The sequence below is a fragment of the Maniola jurtina genome, chromosome 27, assembly GCF_905333055.1.
Source record: "Maniola jurtina chromosome 27, ilManJurt1.1, whole genome shotgun sequence".
NCBI classification, from domain to species: domain Eukaryota; kingdom Metazoa; phylum Arthropoda; class Insecta; order Lepidoptera; family Nymphalidae; genus Maniola; species Maniola jurtina.
The window spans coordinates 4,516,877-4,534,288 of NC_060055.1; the positions used below are offsets into that span (position 1 = coordinate 4,516,877).

General features: G+C 35.2%; 3 protein-coding genes across 3 annotated transcripts; 2 read left to right on the forward strand and 1 right to left on the reverse strand.

Moving 5' to 3' along the window:
* Positions 1 to 1,273: 1,273 nt before the first annotated feature.
* LOC123879106 lies at positions 1,274 to 3,038 on the reverse strand. The gene is made up of 3 exons (XM_045926645.1): positions 2,907 to 3,038; positions 1,904 to 2,785; positions 1,274 to 1,605 (listed from the first exon to the last, which is right to left on the reverse strand). Exons 1-3 carry the CDS (start codon positions 2,952 to 2,954, stop codon positions 1,582 to 1,584), a joined length of 954 nt encoding a protein of 317 aa, XP_045782601.1. The 5' UTR covers positions 2,955 to 3,038; the 3' UTR covers positions 1,274 to 1,581.
* A 1,045-nt stretch (positions 3,039 to 4,083) lies between these two features.
* LOC123878941 lies at positions 4,084 to 11,569 on the forward strand. Its single transcript, XM_045926317.1, has 4 exons — positions 4,084 to 4,224; positions 4,833 to 5,195; positions 8,907 to 9,035; positions 10,074 to 11,569. The coding sequence occupies exons 1-4, from the start codon at positions 4,174 to 4,176 to the stop codon at positions 11,337 to 11,339; spliced, it is 1,809 nt and encodes a 602-aa protein (XP_045782273.1). The 5' UTR covers positions 4,084 to 4,173; the 3' UTR covers positions 11,340 to 11,569.
* Positions 11,570 to 13,789: 2,220 nt separating this feature from the next.
* LOC123879103 (guanine nucleotide-binding protein subunit gamma 4-like) lies at positions 13,790 to 15,978 on the forward strand. Its single transcript, XM_045926643.1, has 2 exons — positions 13,790 to 13,970; positions 14,702 to 15,978. The coding sequence occupies exons 1-2, from the start codon at positions 13,923 to 13,925 to the stop codon at positions 15,920 to 15,922; spliced, it is 1,269 nt and encodes a 422-aa protein (XP_045782599.1). The 5' UTR covers positions 13,790 to 13,922; the 3' UTR covers positions 15,923 to 15,978.
* Positions 15,979 to 17,412: the final 1,434 nt, after the last annotated feature.

The following is a 17,412-nucleotide window of genomic DNA, read 5'->3' on the forward strand; positions in this document are numbered from 1 at the left end:
TGTTCGGTGTTGGTTTTGTACATGTTAGATCATTCAAACATGCAAGAGATTCTACGGAAGGATTGGGTAGATATAATACAGGTATAGACGATGAAACAGGAGTTTCAAAATAAGCAGTACTTAGAAATGGATTTATAAATGGAGCTGTTACTGAATTCATACAGTTCTTTGGGGCGCAGTTTAATTGATTAATCAAATCTACTGAATTCATTGAAACCACATTTAAAAAATCTCTTTCAGAATAAGCTGGTGGTGTGCTGCTTGGATTTATTATTGGATAAGTAAAATAATCTAATGATTTCTTAGGTGTTGGAGGGTAACCAATCAATATTTTTTCGGATGGACTTATTAATGAAGGTGAAACTGACTCAATTGGTTTTTCCGGAGTATTTGCTAGAAGAGCTGATAAAACATTTGAAGTTAGCTCAGGCACTAACTTATTCAAATAATTGCTTAAATAATCCGTGTAGTATTCATTATTAGATTTGAATACAGAATTTGATGGTACGATTATTGGCCCAGTATACATTGAATATTCATTTAAATTGTTGGTATTTATGGGTGCATTACTTGTTTGAGTTAATGCCTGGTCTACTCCTCTCTGCTGAATTGGAGTTTCAGATGTATCTAATGAAATTGGACCACCAGGTACAGAATTAGGTATTGCAAGAGGTTCTTCAATGTCTTCAGACACCTCAGCGTTAAAGCACTTACTTGGTTGAGGAGTTATACCCATGCTATCATCCTCATTTTCTTCTGTAATTAAGAATTTATCACTATTAATTGCACTAGTATCAGATAAACCTGATGAATACGGACCGTTTTGTAGAGAATTGGGTATTTCTAGAGGTTTTATGCTGTCTTCAGATTCCTTATATTTAAAGCACATATTGGGTTGAGAAGTTATGGCTGTGTTAATACCTCTATTGTCTACTGGGATTAATAATAATCTACCACTGTTAATTGTATTGGTCATTTGATTTTCGGGAACCACTATATTTGGAGTAGATACTGCATACATTGGAAGTGCATTTAAATTATTGGTATTCATAGGAGAGTTATCTGATTGAGGTAAAGCATTAGCTTCTAATTTTTGTCGATTTAGAACTTCAGGTGAAATGATTTCACATAGAATGTTAGGGGAAAAATTCGGTATTGCTAGAGGTTGAATGTTAGCAATATTATTATCTAATGACATCGTATATGGGTTATTTGATTGAGTAGTTATAGCTATATACACTATCTAGCTATATATACTATGAAATGGATTATCCACCCGATCACTAGGTATTACTCTGTTATGAATACTTGTTATTGGTATTGGAAGTATTATAACGTTGTCATCTGTATTTTGTTCTGATATCGTATTCGGTAAAGCTGAAAGTGGTGTAGCCTTAACGTCAGTTATTGGTAGAGCACTTGCGAAATTTGCCTTTACAATATTTGCTGGAGACATTACTGGAGTTATGACTTCTTTATTAGCTTTATATGCATCATTTACAAATTTCTGTATAGTTTCCCAATTTGGAAGGGATTTAAGAGGAATAGTCGGTTCTACTATTTGTTTATCTTCTAATATTCCTAGGGAAATAGTAGGTGTACAGACTTCAATATTTCGGTTTGGAATTGGATCAAATATGTTATAGTTTTCTATATTATTTTTTACTGCAAAAGTTCCAGTTGGTAACGTTTGCACACATGGTGCTATGGTAGGTTCTGTTAATATAGAGCTACCATACTTGTTTTCTGGAATAATGGAATTAATTTCATAATTTTTGGGAAAGCCATCTGTATTAATAAGTAATGGTGATTTGATTGCTGGTGAAATTTCAGGAGCTTTAAACGGAACATGGTTTGATCTGTAATCAGATGATAAGGTAGAAAAATCATTTAAATTTTCTACTTGTAACCCAGGAGTTTCAAATCTGTTTACAACTTTATAATCCATTGGCAATGGAGGAAAATTATTCGAAGCAAAATTATCAAATTCTTTCATCATTTGTAAGGAGGATTCTTGCAAATATAGTTTATCATTTAGTTTTGGATTCTGTACTAAACACGATTGAGCAGCTTGTAAATTAGGCTGAGTACATGTAAAAAATGCTGGAGATGTTTGCACTACGTTTGAAGGGAATCTTATTCCAGAGTTTTGCACTCGATTTGATACCTCTTGTAAAGGATTTTGTAAAACAGTTTTGATGCCATTAGATTGTTTAAGATCTTCTTCAGCTTTAATTATGGTTGACAGCCGCTCATTATTTCCCTGATTGAAATTTCTAAAATCAACTTCGAATGGCTTGATATCACTTTCAGTTTTAGATGATATTAATTTACATTTGCCATATCTCAGTAGTTCATTCTTAAGGTGAGATCCTTCTGTAAAAGTTTTAGGAGTATTATCAATTTCTATTAAGCGCATGTCCTTGGATCTAGCTGTTGGATCAAAATGCTCATATTTCAGTAGATCTAGGTTAAAATTATTTTCTTGTGTAGAACTTCTAATAGGATCAGGAGGTTTGGTTGTATCGACATCTAGATTTCTTCTGGTCCATGATGATGGATCTGGGGTTTTCATTTTTTGAGGCTTTTGGGAATTGCCATTGCCTTGTAATCTTTTTCGTATGTTATCGATTTCAAATTTATTGGTGTCTTTTTTTGTTTTAATCAATGAAAATAAGTCAGGATTTTCATTTTTCAATAATGAAGATACTAACTCTGATTCTGGATATGATGATTTAGTATTCCAGCATGTTAAGGGTACTGTTACTGATTGAATAATGCTGAACTGAAAAAAAAATTTAAAATTAAATTAAACCTTGATAAAAATTACTGTTAAACTTTGCAACACACACGCTATGTCTAGATTTTAGATAGATATTAAAAAGGAAATAAACATTATTTTTTACCTCACATAGAAAAAGCAGCAAAATATCAATCTTAAAATCCACCCCCATAACTGACGAATTTCGCGCGACTGTTAAATTTTGAGTTAACTAATTTATATAAAGTGTTACAAATCTATTTTTAAAAATTAGTTAACATGATAGATATTAACTGATATTATTATAAGATACGCAACTATTCTATTACCTATTTGAAATGCGTTCCTCTAATCGTCACGCACTTATTGTGTAAAAGTAAATTCGAACGTAAAATATTACATAATTACAGCTTTTGCTTCGTTGTAAAATTAAATAAGTAAGTTGAAATTAAAAAACTATTTTAACAGGGCTTTCTCCGTCACTCCTTTCATACAATCGTAGTTCCAATTTCATTTGAATATTAAGCAACCAAAGTCCATGAAATTTTGCAGACATATTCTAGAAACTAATATCTGTGTCTGTGGTGTTTTAGATTTTTCTAAAAATATATAGTTTTAAAATTACAGGGGCTCAAAGATTTGTATGAAAATTTTTAAGACCGCGTAACTTTGAAACCGAATATTTTAACAGAAATCTGGAAAACCACAGACATAGATATTAGTTTCTAGAATATGTCTGCAAAATTTCATGGACTTTGGTTGCTTAATTTTCAAATGAAATTGGAACTACGATTGTATGAAACGAGTGACGGAGAGAGCCCTCTTAAAGTTAAGAAAAGCTTTGACATTATTAAAAAAATATATGTACGTATGTAATGGTTATAACTATTACAATTACTGCAGGAATTTTTTGATTTTTTTGATGATTGAAAAAGTAACTTATATGTGTTAATAATGTTAGCCCTATTAAAAGGAAACTCACAGTTTGGCTCAGAAACGAAAAAAATGCTTTAAACATTTTGAAAAGGTTCCAAAAATATGTGAGTACGTATATCAAGTAGGTAAGCACCTACCGGAAACTCGAAGTGTAATCTTATTGTTTAATCAGTGGTTACAAAAAATATCTTATCTTTCAAATAATAATATTTACATTATTAGGTACATAGTTATAACTAGAAACTATCTATTGTATAATAAATACCTATTAGTATTAGAAAATAGATAAGAAATAAAATTGATAACAAAAATTATCAACGAAGTTGAAAAAAGTTTCTTGTAAAAAGATTACATAAAAAAATCTATTTTGCAATATTGTGATAAACTTTAATTATAAATACTGTTAATTACAATTTAAAATTCATTCGATCTTTACTTCCAAGTCATTTGTTTGTTTTAAAAAAACAAAATTCAAAATGGCGTCCAGACTAATTGCATTTATTGCTATCCAAGGAATTCTTCTTCAGGTAATTAAAAAGTTCTCGTTTTAAAAATTATTTGCCTGGCATAACCAAGTTCTTGAGAGCTTTTTAAAAATTCAAAGTTACTAAAGTAAAATTATTACCATACTTTTCCGAGCATATTCAGAACCAATGAGACCTTCCTTTATAACCTCTAGAGTCTAGACCCAGTACGTGTGTGAATGTCAGTCAGTCAGTTACATTGGCAGTTACTATTAGACTTATAGACTATTGGAAATAGCCCGAATTTCAAATTTGCTAGTCAGTTTAGATACGGCATCATTGAAAAATCTGGCCTGATTATTTTTTCATCACACCTATTCGAAAACGAATATTGCATAATCGAAGGGGCATAAAAATTCCATTTTCCAGAAAGAACGTTCAGACTTCCATGGAAGTTTGAACTTTCTCTCTGGAAAATAATGGGTGGCCAAAATATTTTGTTCCCGGGTCACATAAGTATATTAAATTCCTCGCTACGCTCAGGAATCTGCGTTAGAAGCCTTCGCTTCGCTCTGAATTCAAAATAACGTCCTCGAGGAACAAAATATCACTTTGCCACCTTGTGACACAAAATAACTATTCTATACTTACAACATAATCTTTTTCCACAGACTGCCTACACCCAATGCATCAACCGAGTTGTACCGACAATGGGACCTAACGTCGTGGAAACCATCCTGCCAAACCAAGTCCTTTACAGAGAACCAGGTCTACCAATCCTCCCTACCCCATGTGGAGGTCAAATCTTGCCCCCCATCTACCAGACCCCCATAATCTCTGGGCCTATTGGACCAGTGGTATCAGAAGTTGGATACCCAACAGTTATGCAAGACAGTAGCGTGGCCAACAGTTTGGCAAATGCCTTACAGTTGCTAGTAGTTAGTAACTTGTTGAGTACTACCCTCCCCACCCCGTGCGAGATGCCTCTTTACCCGTACGAGGTGATGGGCATGCCTGCATATAACTATATCTACTAAAATGCGTTTTGTTAGTAATTGGTGATGTTTGTTGACTAAATTACATAATATTGTTGTTTCCATTGTGTTAATTTTTCGTTTTTAATTAATAAATTGTAATATACATTAGAAACTAGCTATTTTTAACTTACTTCCACCTTTTACACCCTTTACCTCAAGAACACATACATTTCAAAACTAAAAAACTTATTTCACATTGAACATTGTGTCTAGCTAGTTAGATAGGGAAACGACTAAAAATCCTTACAGTCATTCTAGGCGCCGCGTCTCATCAAAGTCCCATTTTGTCTGGGTCTATGGTTTTAAAATTGAGATACTCAACAATTATCCAAGATGGCGAAGCGAATATTTTAGCGAATGCCTTACAGATAGATATCGTCCTAGATGCCGGTACTCCGTACCGTCCTCAGTGCAGAATATACCCATACCCGTACCTCATACGGGTATACGCCCGTACGAGGTTATGGGCATACTAAATTTCCTAATATGTATTACTAAAATAATAATATGCATCTAAAGTTCGATAACTACGTACCTAGGTAAAACAATTTTTTTGTATTCTTTGTTCTTTTTGGTTTTGGGCACATTTTTCCAACGAATTTTGAATTCTTAATAGATTTCCTATGTAAAAAAATATCAAACGTCAATATCCTCAGCAGTTAAAAGATGGAACTAAGAATCAGCACAATTCATGGGTGTTAATTAATTAAGTTTTCATTTGTTTTGTGGTTTTTTTTTTTAAATTATATATGTATTATATTATATTTGTGGTTATTTGGCGATTGATTAATAAATTTATTGTTAAACAAGCGTTGATTTAATTTTATTTACCCAACTATCTCCTTCTTTAACCCGGGAAACCAAATACGTGTATTATTCAATTTAGTAATGCTGGAACTCAATTATTATTCAAAGTTCCAAACTTGGTATATTTAACAAGTTGATTTAGTAGATTATTATTCCAAGATGAAAGATATCTAACTTCTAAGTTAAATATTGTCTTTTAATCAAAATTCTAAGAATTAAGAAATGGTATCTAAATTAGGTACCTATCCAAAAATGTCTACTGCAGTACTGATATTTAAAAAAAAAAAATTTCGAGTGACGCCTACGTAAGTTACTTAAGAAAAGTTATTTAAGTATAAAGTATTCATATTATGTAGTACCAAAATTATTATTTATTGTTTTAATATACAAGTGTAAATTAAAAATTTATAACACCCCCGACAAGTGAGGGTTACAGTAACTAGAAAAGAGCTGATAGCTTTCAAACGGCTGAACCGATTTTCTTGGATTATAGCTAAGAACACTCTCGATCAAGCCACCTTTCAAACAAAATAAAAACTAAATAAAAATCGATACATTAGTTTAGGAGTTACGATGCCACAGACAGATACACAGATACACACGTCAAACTTATAACATCCCTCTTTTTGGGTCGGGGGTTAAAAATAAGATTTCTTGTGAGCCTACGTAAGTTACTTAAGAAAAGTTATTTAAGTATAAAGTATCCATATTATGTACCTAGTACTAAAATTATTTATTGTTATAATGTAAAAGTGTCTGTCTGTCTGTAAATTTGATACTGTAAATTTGAGCTTGTATCCAGCAGAAGGACAACCTAGGTTATTTCTGTCTAGGTCATTAAGGATGCAGAAACATCTTGTATCCCAGCTGTACCTAATATTATGTACTTACCTATGTTTGAGTTCTGGAAAATTAAAGTGTCCCAGTGGAATCCTTAAAAAACCCTAAATCCGCGTGGATGAAGTTGCGGGCATCATCTAGTAATTCAGAATTCATAATCCATACTAATATTATAAATGCGAAAGTGTGTCTGTCTATCTGTCTGTCTGTCTGTCTGCTACGTTTTCACGGCCCAACTGCTGAACCGATTTTAATGAAATTTGGTACAGACTTGAAATACATCCCAGGGAAGGACATAGACTACTTTTTATCCCGGAAAATCAAAGAGTTCCTACGGGATTTGAAAAATCGATATCCACGCGGGCGAAGCCGCGGGCATCCTCTAGTAAGTAATTAATTTAGAATCGGCGGTATAATCCTAATGCTAATCCTAATATCCTAATATCCATACTTAATATCATAAATGCGAAAGTGTGTCCGTCTGTCTGCTTTTTCACGGTCCAACAGTTTAACCGATTCTGACGAAATTTGGTACAGGGTTAGCTTATATCCCGAGGAAGGTCATAGGCTACTTTTTATCCCGGAAAATCAAAGATTTCCCACAGGATTCTTAAAAACACTTAACCGATTTGTATGAAATTTAGTACCGAGGTAGCTTGCGTCAATGTTACTGACATAAGCAACTTCTTATCCCGGAAAATCAAATAGGGATCTTAAAAAAACCCTAAATCCACGCGGACAAAGTCGCGGGCGCTTAGAGTCTAGTACCAAATAATCAAACGTTACATTAAAATACGAAATGGGAACACATCCAGAACGGATGGGAGCATAATGTAACGCGAAACTCAATCTTGCTGCCTGGACGTGATGTGGAAACAGAAACGGCTATTTTCCATTTATATTTACTTTCAGCCGCCATTTCATGAAATGTATCTTTGTTGGAGAGCAGCTATGCTCGGAGTTTATTTACGTGCTCAAATCAGAAATGAGGCAGGTAGCACAAGTAAAGGAAAAAAACCGGCCAAGTGCAAGTCAGACTCGCGCACTGCGGGTTCCATACTCGGGTATTTTTTTCAACATTTTGCACGATAAATCAAAAACTATTATGCATAAAAATAAATAAAAATCTGCTTTAGAATGTATAGGTAAAGCCCTTTCATTTGATACCCAGCTCAATTTTCAAAATAAGATATACAAAATGGGGTATCATATGAAAGGGCTTTACCTGTACATTCTGAAACAGATTTTTATTAATTTTTATGCACAATAAAGTGCGTGTTATGAGTTTGACGTGTGTATCTGTGTATCTGTCTGTGGCATCGTAAACCGATTTTAATTTAGTCTTTTTGTTTGTAAGGTGGCTTGATCGCGAGTATTCTTAGCTATAATCCAAGAAAATCGGTTCAGCCGTTTGAAAGTTATCAGCTCTTTTCTAGTTACTGTAACCTTCACTTGTCGGGGGTGTTATAAATTAATTTACACTTGTTATTAAACTGAAAAAATACGCTGACAACAAATATTACGTAACATTCATTAACTTAATCAATTATACTTATTCTATCACACTAATATCACACTAATATTATAAAGGCGAAAGTTTGTATGTGTGTGTGTGTGTGTGTGTGTGTGTGTGTGTGTATGTTTGTTACTCCTTCACGCTAAAACTACTGGACGGATTGGGCTGAAATTTAGAATGGAGATAGATTATACCCTGGATTAGCACATAGGCTACTTTTTATCCCGGAAAATCAAAGAGTTCCCACGGGATTTTTAAAAAACTACATCCACGCGAACGAAGTCGCGGGCATCAGCTAGTATTACAATAAAACTTAAAACTAGCCTTATCTAATTACTATACAAATCATGCCCGCGTGGAATGGTGCCAAGAATACTTGCTGCATTTCCGCGTTGGACAGCCAGGCTGATCCGTTGCGCAAAAAATGAGCCAGCCCTTCTGTCACCCGATGAGGCTATTAAACGCGGTAATTAATCAATTACTTAATCAATTTGCTCTTTATACTGATAACAGTAACAATTTACCTAAAACGTGCTCGATAAAAGATGTTAGATAATTCGAGAATCTATATCAACAAAAGTCTAGATATAAAACTGCAGTTACTTTGCTCCCACTGGACCAATATGGCTCGAAGATTAGTTTTAGTTATTCTAACGGAATTCCTAATTACAAAGGTAAAGATAAAAAGTTAATACTGCTACTGTGCTCTTAACAAAGGAACTTCCTTCATTTTAACTAAAATGAAATACATTTTATGCTTGAAATTCTAAGTTGAAACTGCAGTGTTAACTGAATTCAAAAAACCGCCCAAGTGCGAGTCGGGCTCGCGCACCGAGGGTTCCGTACTCGGGTATTTTTTTGACATTTTGGACGATAGATCAAAAACTATTATGCATAAAAATAAATAAAAATCTGTTTTAGCATGTTAAGGTAAAGCCCTTTCATATGACATCCCACTTGGTAGTTATCTTACTTTGAAAATTGAAACACATTTAAATTTTTTTTAATGATGTAACCACTAATTCGCGGTTTTCAGATTTATTCCTGTATCTGTGCTATAAGACCTACCTACCTGCCAAATTTCATGATTCTAGGTCAACGGGAAGTACCCTATATGTTCTTGACAGACACGACGGACAGACAGACAGACAACAAAGTGATCCTATAAGGGTTCCGTTTTTCTTTTTGAGGTACGAAACCCTAAAAACCAGTCCGGACGAGCTGGACTCCCAAAGAAAGGGTTCTATCTACAAGATAAAAAATTTAATTTACTAAATCGAATATAGATGGGGAGGTCCGTTTTTAACTTGCAGTGTGTATACCTTGAATGATGGTACGGAATCCTTCGTATGGGAATTCGACTTGCACTTGACTGGTTTTTACTTGACAATATACTTTTCAATTATTGCGTCAGTTAGTATTATATATTGAGTCAGTTGCTATCACACTTAATATTATAAAGGCGAAAGTTTGTATGTGTGTGTGTGTCGTGTGTGTGTGTGTATGTTTGTTACTCCTTCACGCAAAAACTACTGGATGGATTGGGCTGAAATTTAGAATGGAGATAGATAATATCCTGAATTAGCACATAGGCTACTTTTTATCTCAGAAAATTCAAGAGTTCCCACGGGATTTTGAAAAACCTAAATCCACGTCAGCTAGTTAAAAATATGTGTAAGTAGATATAATATACAATGATTATATATTTTCAGGTCACACCGTCGTATGTGCAGCGCTATTCACCGAGTCCTTACGTCGTTCGAGATCCAAGATCCTCAAACCCTTATCAAGACTACCAATCGTACTACGCGAGATATGCCACCCAAGCAGCTCAACCAACGTATCAGAGGTCTACACAAGCACCAAGACCTGTACAATATCGACAACCAAGTTATCCAAGACCTCCAGCACCTTTACCACCGACTGTTCCAAGACCTATGGAATTTCGACCACCTTATCCAACACAAATAGCTGCACCAACTATTCCATCACCGGTGATCGGTATGGAATACCGATCACCAAGGTATCAGAAATCAGCAGAATTTGTACCACCAGTTGTACCAACTCAAAAGCCTGTAGAATACCGAATACCGTACCAGAAACCCGGAGAATATATCATTCCAGCAATCCAAACTGTGGATTATCGTCAGCCATTCCAACAAGTGACTGAATATGTCGCTCCACCATTCCAATCAATGGAATATCCGTACCAAAAAGCTGTAGAGTTATTAACACCAACCATTCAGTCAGCTGTGGAATATCAATCACCAACGTATCAGAAAACATCAGAACTTATACCACCAACAATTCATATACCTTCAGATTATGAGCCAGGCTATCAGAAAGTTGTAGAATTCATAGCAAATCAGAAGCCTATAGAAACCCAACAATCTACATGCCTTACTGATTTGACTTCTAATTTACAATCATCAGAGATTCCTACATCATTACTCGACTCATTACAATCATTGGCTTTGTCGAAATCTGATTGTTTACCAAAAACTAGTTCAAGAGCATTAGACACGGATGTAATTAATAATTTAGCTATTGCGTTACAATTATTAATAGTTAATAACATTATTAATCATCCCAGATCAGAATCAACTGAATCAATGTCTAATTTATCTGATTCTATCCTAGAATTAGTTTATCCTACAGAATTACCAGCATCTAATCCTTATAATCTTCAAAGTCCTTGTGAAATGTGTAATGCTAAATTTTTAGGGAGTTCAAACTTTGGTGACGATGGTATAATATCTAAAGGTATGTTAGGATTAGGTTCATATGGCACAGGGTCGCCTTTATCAAGATCTGGTTTTAATTTAATGTCTCCATATGACGCCATTGCAGCTTCTTCGTCATTGTCTGATCCTTCGCCATCTGCATTTACGTTGAAGAGTAATTTTCAAAGCCCATACGCTGCTATGATGGCAGCTGATAATAATAAGGATTTGTTTTCGATGTCTGATTTATTTTAATATATATGCCCGCGACTTTATCCGCGTGGATTTAGGTTTTTAAAGATCCCGTGAGAACTGTTGCTCCATGAAAAGGTAGCAGACAGACAGACAGATAGACACACAGGACACTTTCGCATTATTATAACATTAATATGGATGGCGATCTCTGGTATGAATAAATTGTGCTCTAGTCGTAGTATTAATAGTTTTTTTTTTTCTCTCGTCTGGCTTTTACAATGATTAGCCAATGTTAAGTTTGTAGTTATTTGTAACAAGTTAGCTAAACTATACAAGTATGGACCCCGTCTGTGCCGGCGCTCGCCGACATACGCACGACACCCCCTTAGAGCGCTTTCCAGTCAGTTTTAACAAAAAAAAAAACACTCCAAAAAGTCACAACACGCGCGCCAGCAAACGCCACCACAGACGAAGTCCCATAGTTTTTATTAATATTATTTGTACATATTTTGTTAGTAAGGGAACGTTGAATAAATAAATATCTACTTAAATCATATTTTTGTATTTTATTGTACTCATCCTACTAGTATAATGAACATACTACGAGAGAACTGATCATTCATAGTCGTGGTACTAATTTATTTATTTATTTATTTATTTATTAGGACACCAGAAAATTATAATATTACTTAATACATTCTTAAATCTATAAATACACACACACATTATTAAATATATAACTTATTAATTAGGTGTCACAACTTGTGCCAAAAGAAATAAAAAATAATCATTATTAAACAATAAAAAAGTTTAGGTACAATGTACAAAATTTATGCCTTAAAATAAAGTAAAATAAAAATACTAACTAGTTAGTTATTAATGAACAAATGGTGAAAGTGACTACAAGTAATAAGTAATGTGTAATTGTAGTATGTAATATGGACCGATTTATGACCTTAACAATTCCATTATTTGTTTCTTGAATTTTGGTAGTGTGTTGTGGAAGATGTCAACCTCTTTACTGATTGTGTTGTAGGTTTTAGTTAATCTGGATACGGCGAAAAATTGTTTGAGGTTAGTTCTGGCTATGGGTTGGTGTAAAAGACCGGTTGCGTGGCGGGGAATTCTGCGTGGGACTTTTAACTGGAAGGCTTGTAAAAGTGGTGGGCAATCAGTTATACTTCTTAGAGTGATGAATACTATGCTATACTTCTAATGAACCACATTTTGCGATATTGCTTTTCCTTAGTATTTCTTTTTAATTTTATCAAATAATATACAAAAATTGCTATCAAATATATCTAAATATATGAAAGGAAAGGCTGACTGACTGACTTATCAACGCACAGCCCAAACTACTGGACTGGACGTAGACCACAGTAGACTGAGAAAGAACTTTTGAAAATTCAACCCCTGAGGGGTCAAGTTTGAAAGTTGTGTAGTCCAAGCGGACGCAGTCACGGCAATAAGCTAGTTATTTCATAAATTTCAACGTTGTTTTAAATTTTAAATCGAGTAAAAAAAAATATTACATAATTAGGAATTTTTAGTTCCATAATCGTTCGTGCCTTATCTACCTTTTTCTATATAACACAATCTTACATAAGATTTGTGTTGCATAAAGTATTAAAGAACATGACAAAATTAAGATTTATTTAAATGTAGGTATGTATTAAATGTTATTTAGATAGACAGACCATATTATCAACTAGCCGATGCCCGCGACTTCGCCCGCGTGGATTTAGGTTTGAAATCCCGTGGGAACTCTTTGATTTTCCGGGATGAAAAGTAGCCTATGTGCTAATCCAGGGTATAATCTATCTCCATTCTAAATTTCAGCCCAATCCGTCCAGTAGTTTTTGCGTGAAGGAGTAACAAACATACACACACACACACACATACAAACTTTCGCCTTTATAATATTAAGTGTGATTTTTTAGAAATCCTACATACTGTAGTTTCTACATAATTCTACTCCACTTTAGATATTATTCAATTTTTTTTAATCAGAGAGTTTTTTTTTCTTAGTGGGAGGCTTCGGCCGTGGCTAGTTACCACTCTACTAGCAGCAAAGCTGTACCGCCCAGCGATTTAGCTTTTCAGTACGATGCCGTGTAGAAACCAAAGTATGGATTTAATGAAAACTGCCATACCCCTTCCAGGTTAGCCCGCTTCCATCTTAAATTGCATCATCACTTACCACCAGGTGAGATTGCAGTCAAGGGCTAACTTGTATCTGAATAATAATAAAAAAACCGGTCAAGTGCGAGTCAGATTCGCGGTTTTCAGATTTATTCCTGTACTTGTGCTATAAGACCTACCTACCCACCAAACATGATTTCATGGTCAACGGGAAGTACCCAATAGATTTCTTGACAGACAGACAGCCAAACAGACAACAAAGCGATCCTATAAGGGTTCCGTTTTTCCTTTTGAGGTACGGAACCCTAAAAAAGTCTGGTGGTCCTCGGATCTTGCTCTATATAGTGGTTTTATTATAAAGATACTTTGTGAAACAATTCAAAACATCTTTATCATAATTTCTAAAATAATTAGGTATTGCATACGCAATAAGTTCACATGACATTATGCAAGTAACCTATATAAAAGGTTACTGTGTCATTCCAGTGGCTTCATTTCAAGATGGAGTATAGAATTGTAATCTTTGCATTTGCAGCCTTATTGTGTCAGGTATGTAAAATCACACTAAAATTACAAACGCGTAAGTTTGTGTGTATGTGTGTATGTTTGTTACTATAACACGCAAAAACTACTGGACGGATTTGGCTGAAATTTGGAATGGAGATAGATAATATCCTGGATTAGCACATAGGCTACTTTTATCCCGGAAAATCAGAGAGTTCCCGCGGAATTTTGAAAAATGTAAATCCACGCGGACGAAGTCGCGGGCATCAACTAGTCACACTAATATTATAAAGGCGAAAGTTTGTATGTGTGTGTGTGTGTGTGTGTGTGTGTGTGTGTGTATGTTTGTTACTCCTTCACGCAAAAACTACTGGACGGATTTGGCTGTTTGGAATGGAGATAGATTATACCCTGGATTAACACATAGGCTACTTTTTATCTCGGAAAATTAAAGAGATCCCGCGGAATTTTAAAAAATGTAAATCCAGGCGGACGAAGTCGCGGGGATCAGCTAGTCACATTATCACACTAATATTATAAAGACGAAAGTTTGTATGTGTGTATGTGTGTGTCTGTGTGTATGTTTGTTACTCCTTCACGCATAAACTACTGGACGGATTGGACTGAAATTTAGAATGGAGATAGATTATACCCTGGGATAACACATAGGCTACTATTTTTCCCGAAAAATCAAAGAGTTCCCGCGCGGACGAAGTCGCGGGCATCAGCTAGTATTTTATAAATCATGCTCTAATGTTATTTGTTTTTGGTTACAGGTCCAATCCCAACTATGCTACTGTCCAGAAGTGGAGGTTATTAGCTGCCCACCAATGGTTTCAATACCCCAAGTCCCAACCACACCTATAATACCAACTACTGTAGTAGACAACTCAGTAACAACAGCTTTACTTAATGCCTTACAACTACTTATAGTTAAGGACATTTTACAATCGCAATTAGGTCCATCTTGCCTACCAAATTTGTTTCCTATAGAAACCCCGTGCTATGAATATATTAGTCCTATAACATCTTGCGCTACTCCTATAGCATCTTGCGCTACTCCTATAGCATCTTGCGCTACTCCTATAGCATCTTACGCTACATCTTGCGCTACTCCTGTAGCAACTTGCGCTAATGCTATAGCAACTTGCGCTACTCCTATAGCATCTTGCGCTACTCCTATAGCATCTTGCGCTATTCCAGTAGCATCTTGCGCTACTCCTATATCATCTTGCGCTACACCTATAGAAGTTATATCACCTGTAATAGAACCTTATCCATATTTAGGTGGATGCACTGAAATTAGTTATCCAAATATTGGATGTGCTTCAAATTATTACCCTTGTGGAACTGAATATGTTAACCAATATGTTCCTACTTGTGGAAATGCAGTAGTTACAATACCATATAACAATGGCCGTAATATATGTTACAATGAGTTAGTTACTTCAATTCCTTACAACTCTTGTGGAGAAATTATCAGTACGTGTAGTACTTATGGAACACCAGAGACTATTCCTCTATGCGGACAATGTTATGGTATTCCTGAAGTTATAACATCAAATTGTAATTGCAATTATGGCAATCCTTATAACACTTTTGGTGTCACAGAATATATTTCACCATGCAACCCAGGTTGCGGAGTACAAGAGATTATACAGCCTTGTATACAATACTACAGTGGGTGTCCTGAAGTCATATCACCCATCTGTAACCCAGGGTGTGCTGGTATGCCAGAAGTGATTCCTGCCAACCCGTATGGGTGTTGTCGTGAAATTGTCACACCTTGCAACCCAGGTTGTTCAGGATTTGATTTTTGTGGGGCACCAGCGACCTTCTGTGGTAATTCTATAGGTTCTTGCGCACCAGCGGCGGAGGTATTCATCCCATCATGCATTCCCGCGCAATTGACCGGCAATTTTGGTTATTCCCCAACCTTAGGTCCTTGTATTAATTTTAATATCGAACCCGTACCTTTTGGATCCTGCTTATGTTAAGATATCGCTGAAATTAATAAACACGGTTTACATAATAAATACGGTTTTAGCAATCACTCTTGTTTGTTTTATTTACTAACTAGCTGATGCCCGCGACTTCGTTCGCGTGGATGTAGTTTTTTAAAAATCCCGTGGGAACTCTTTGATTTTCCGGGATAAAAAGTAGCCTATGTGCTAATCCAGAGTATAATCTATCTCCATTCTAAATTTCAGCCCAATCCGTCCAGTAGTTTTAGCGTGAAGGAGTAACAAACACACACACACACACACACACACACACACACATACAAACTTTCGCCTTTATAATATTAGTGTGACTAACTAACATAACTTAGACCCGCGACATTTCGAACAGAAGACAACGCCCTCTGATTTGGGAGGTCGGGGGTTCAATTATTTTGTTGCATGATAGGCTTGCGCTTGATGACAAACATGCTATAAAGAAAGCAATGATGGGATCTAAGTTGGAGCGCGCTTGCCTAGATGCCTCTTCACTCTTAAGAGTTTCTTGCCGAGTTTCTTGCTGGTTCTTCTCGGTAGGAAAGGCATTCCGAACCAGTGGTATATGCTTTTGACGATTCAAAAGAACTTGTAGGTAAAAGTCTAATTGAATTAAAATATTTTGAATTTGAATTTTAAGAGGGCTCTCTCCGTCACTCGTTTCATACAATCGTAGTTCCAATTTCATTTGAATATTAAGCAACCAAAGTCCATGAAATTTTGCAGACATATTCTAGAAACTAATATCTATGTCTGTGGTTTTCTACATTTCTGTTAAAATACTTATTCGGTTTCAAAGTTACGCGGTCTTAAAAATTTTCATACAAATCTTTGAGTCCCTGTAATTTTAAAACTACATATTTTTAGAAAAATCTAAAACACCACAGACACAGATATTAGTTTCTAGAATATGTCTGCAAAATTTCATGGACTTTGGTTGCTTAATATTCATATGAAATTGGAACTACGATTGTATGAAACTAGTGACGGAGAGAGCTCTGTTAAAGGTACCTAAGTTATACGTGGCAGAAAACACGACTGCCGAAAGAGCCAAACCATAGCGTTTCGTATCAGAAACGTTGAGCAAAAACGCTTCGTGTAGATTGGATCTCGAACATCGCATCCCAGGCACGCACGTCTAACTTTTACGTCTGTGTTATATGTGGTTTAAATTACTTAATTAATTTAAATTACTGGCCACTTCGCCGTTAAAGCCAGTAATTTAAATTACTGGCTTTAACGGCCATTAATATTTAATTGGTTTAATATTAATATTTAATATTAAACGGCCATTATTATTTAATTGGCTGGCGAAGAGAATCTTGAGGAACCTCCTGCCTGAGAGTTAGTCCATAATATTCGTAAAGGTATGTGAAGTCTGACAATCCGCAATGAACCATTGTAACAGACTATATCTAGTCTGAATCTAGTTTTCATTCTGAAAGGAGACCCATGGTAGAGATCTTTGTGAAAAAGAGGGGTCTCTCCGT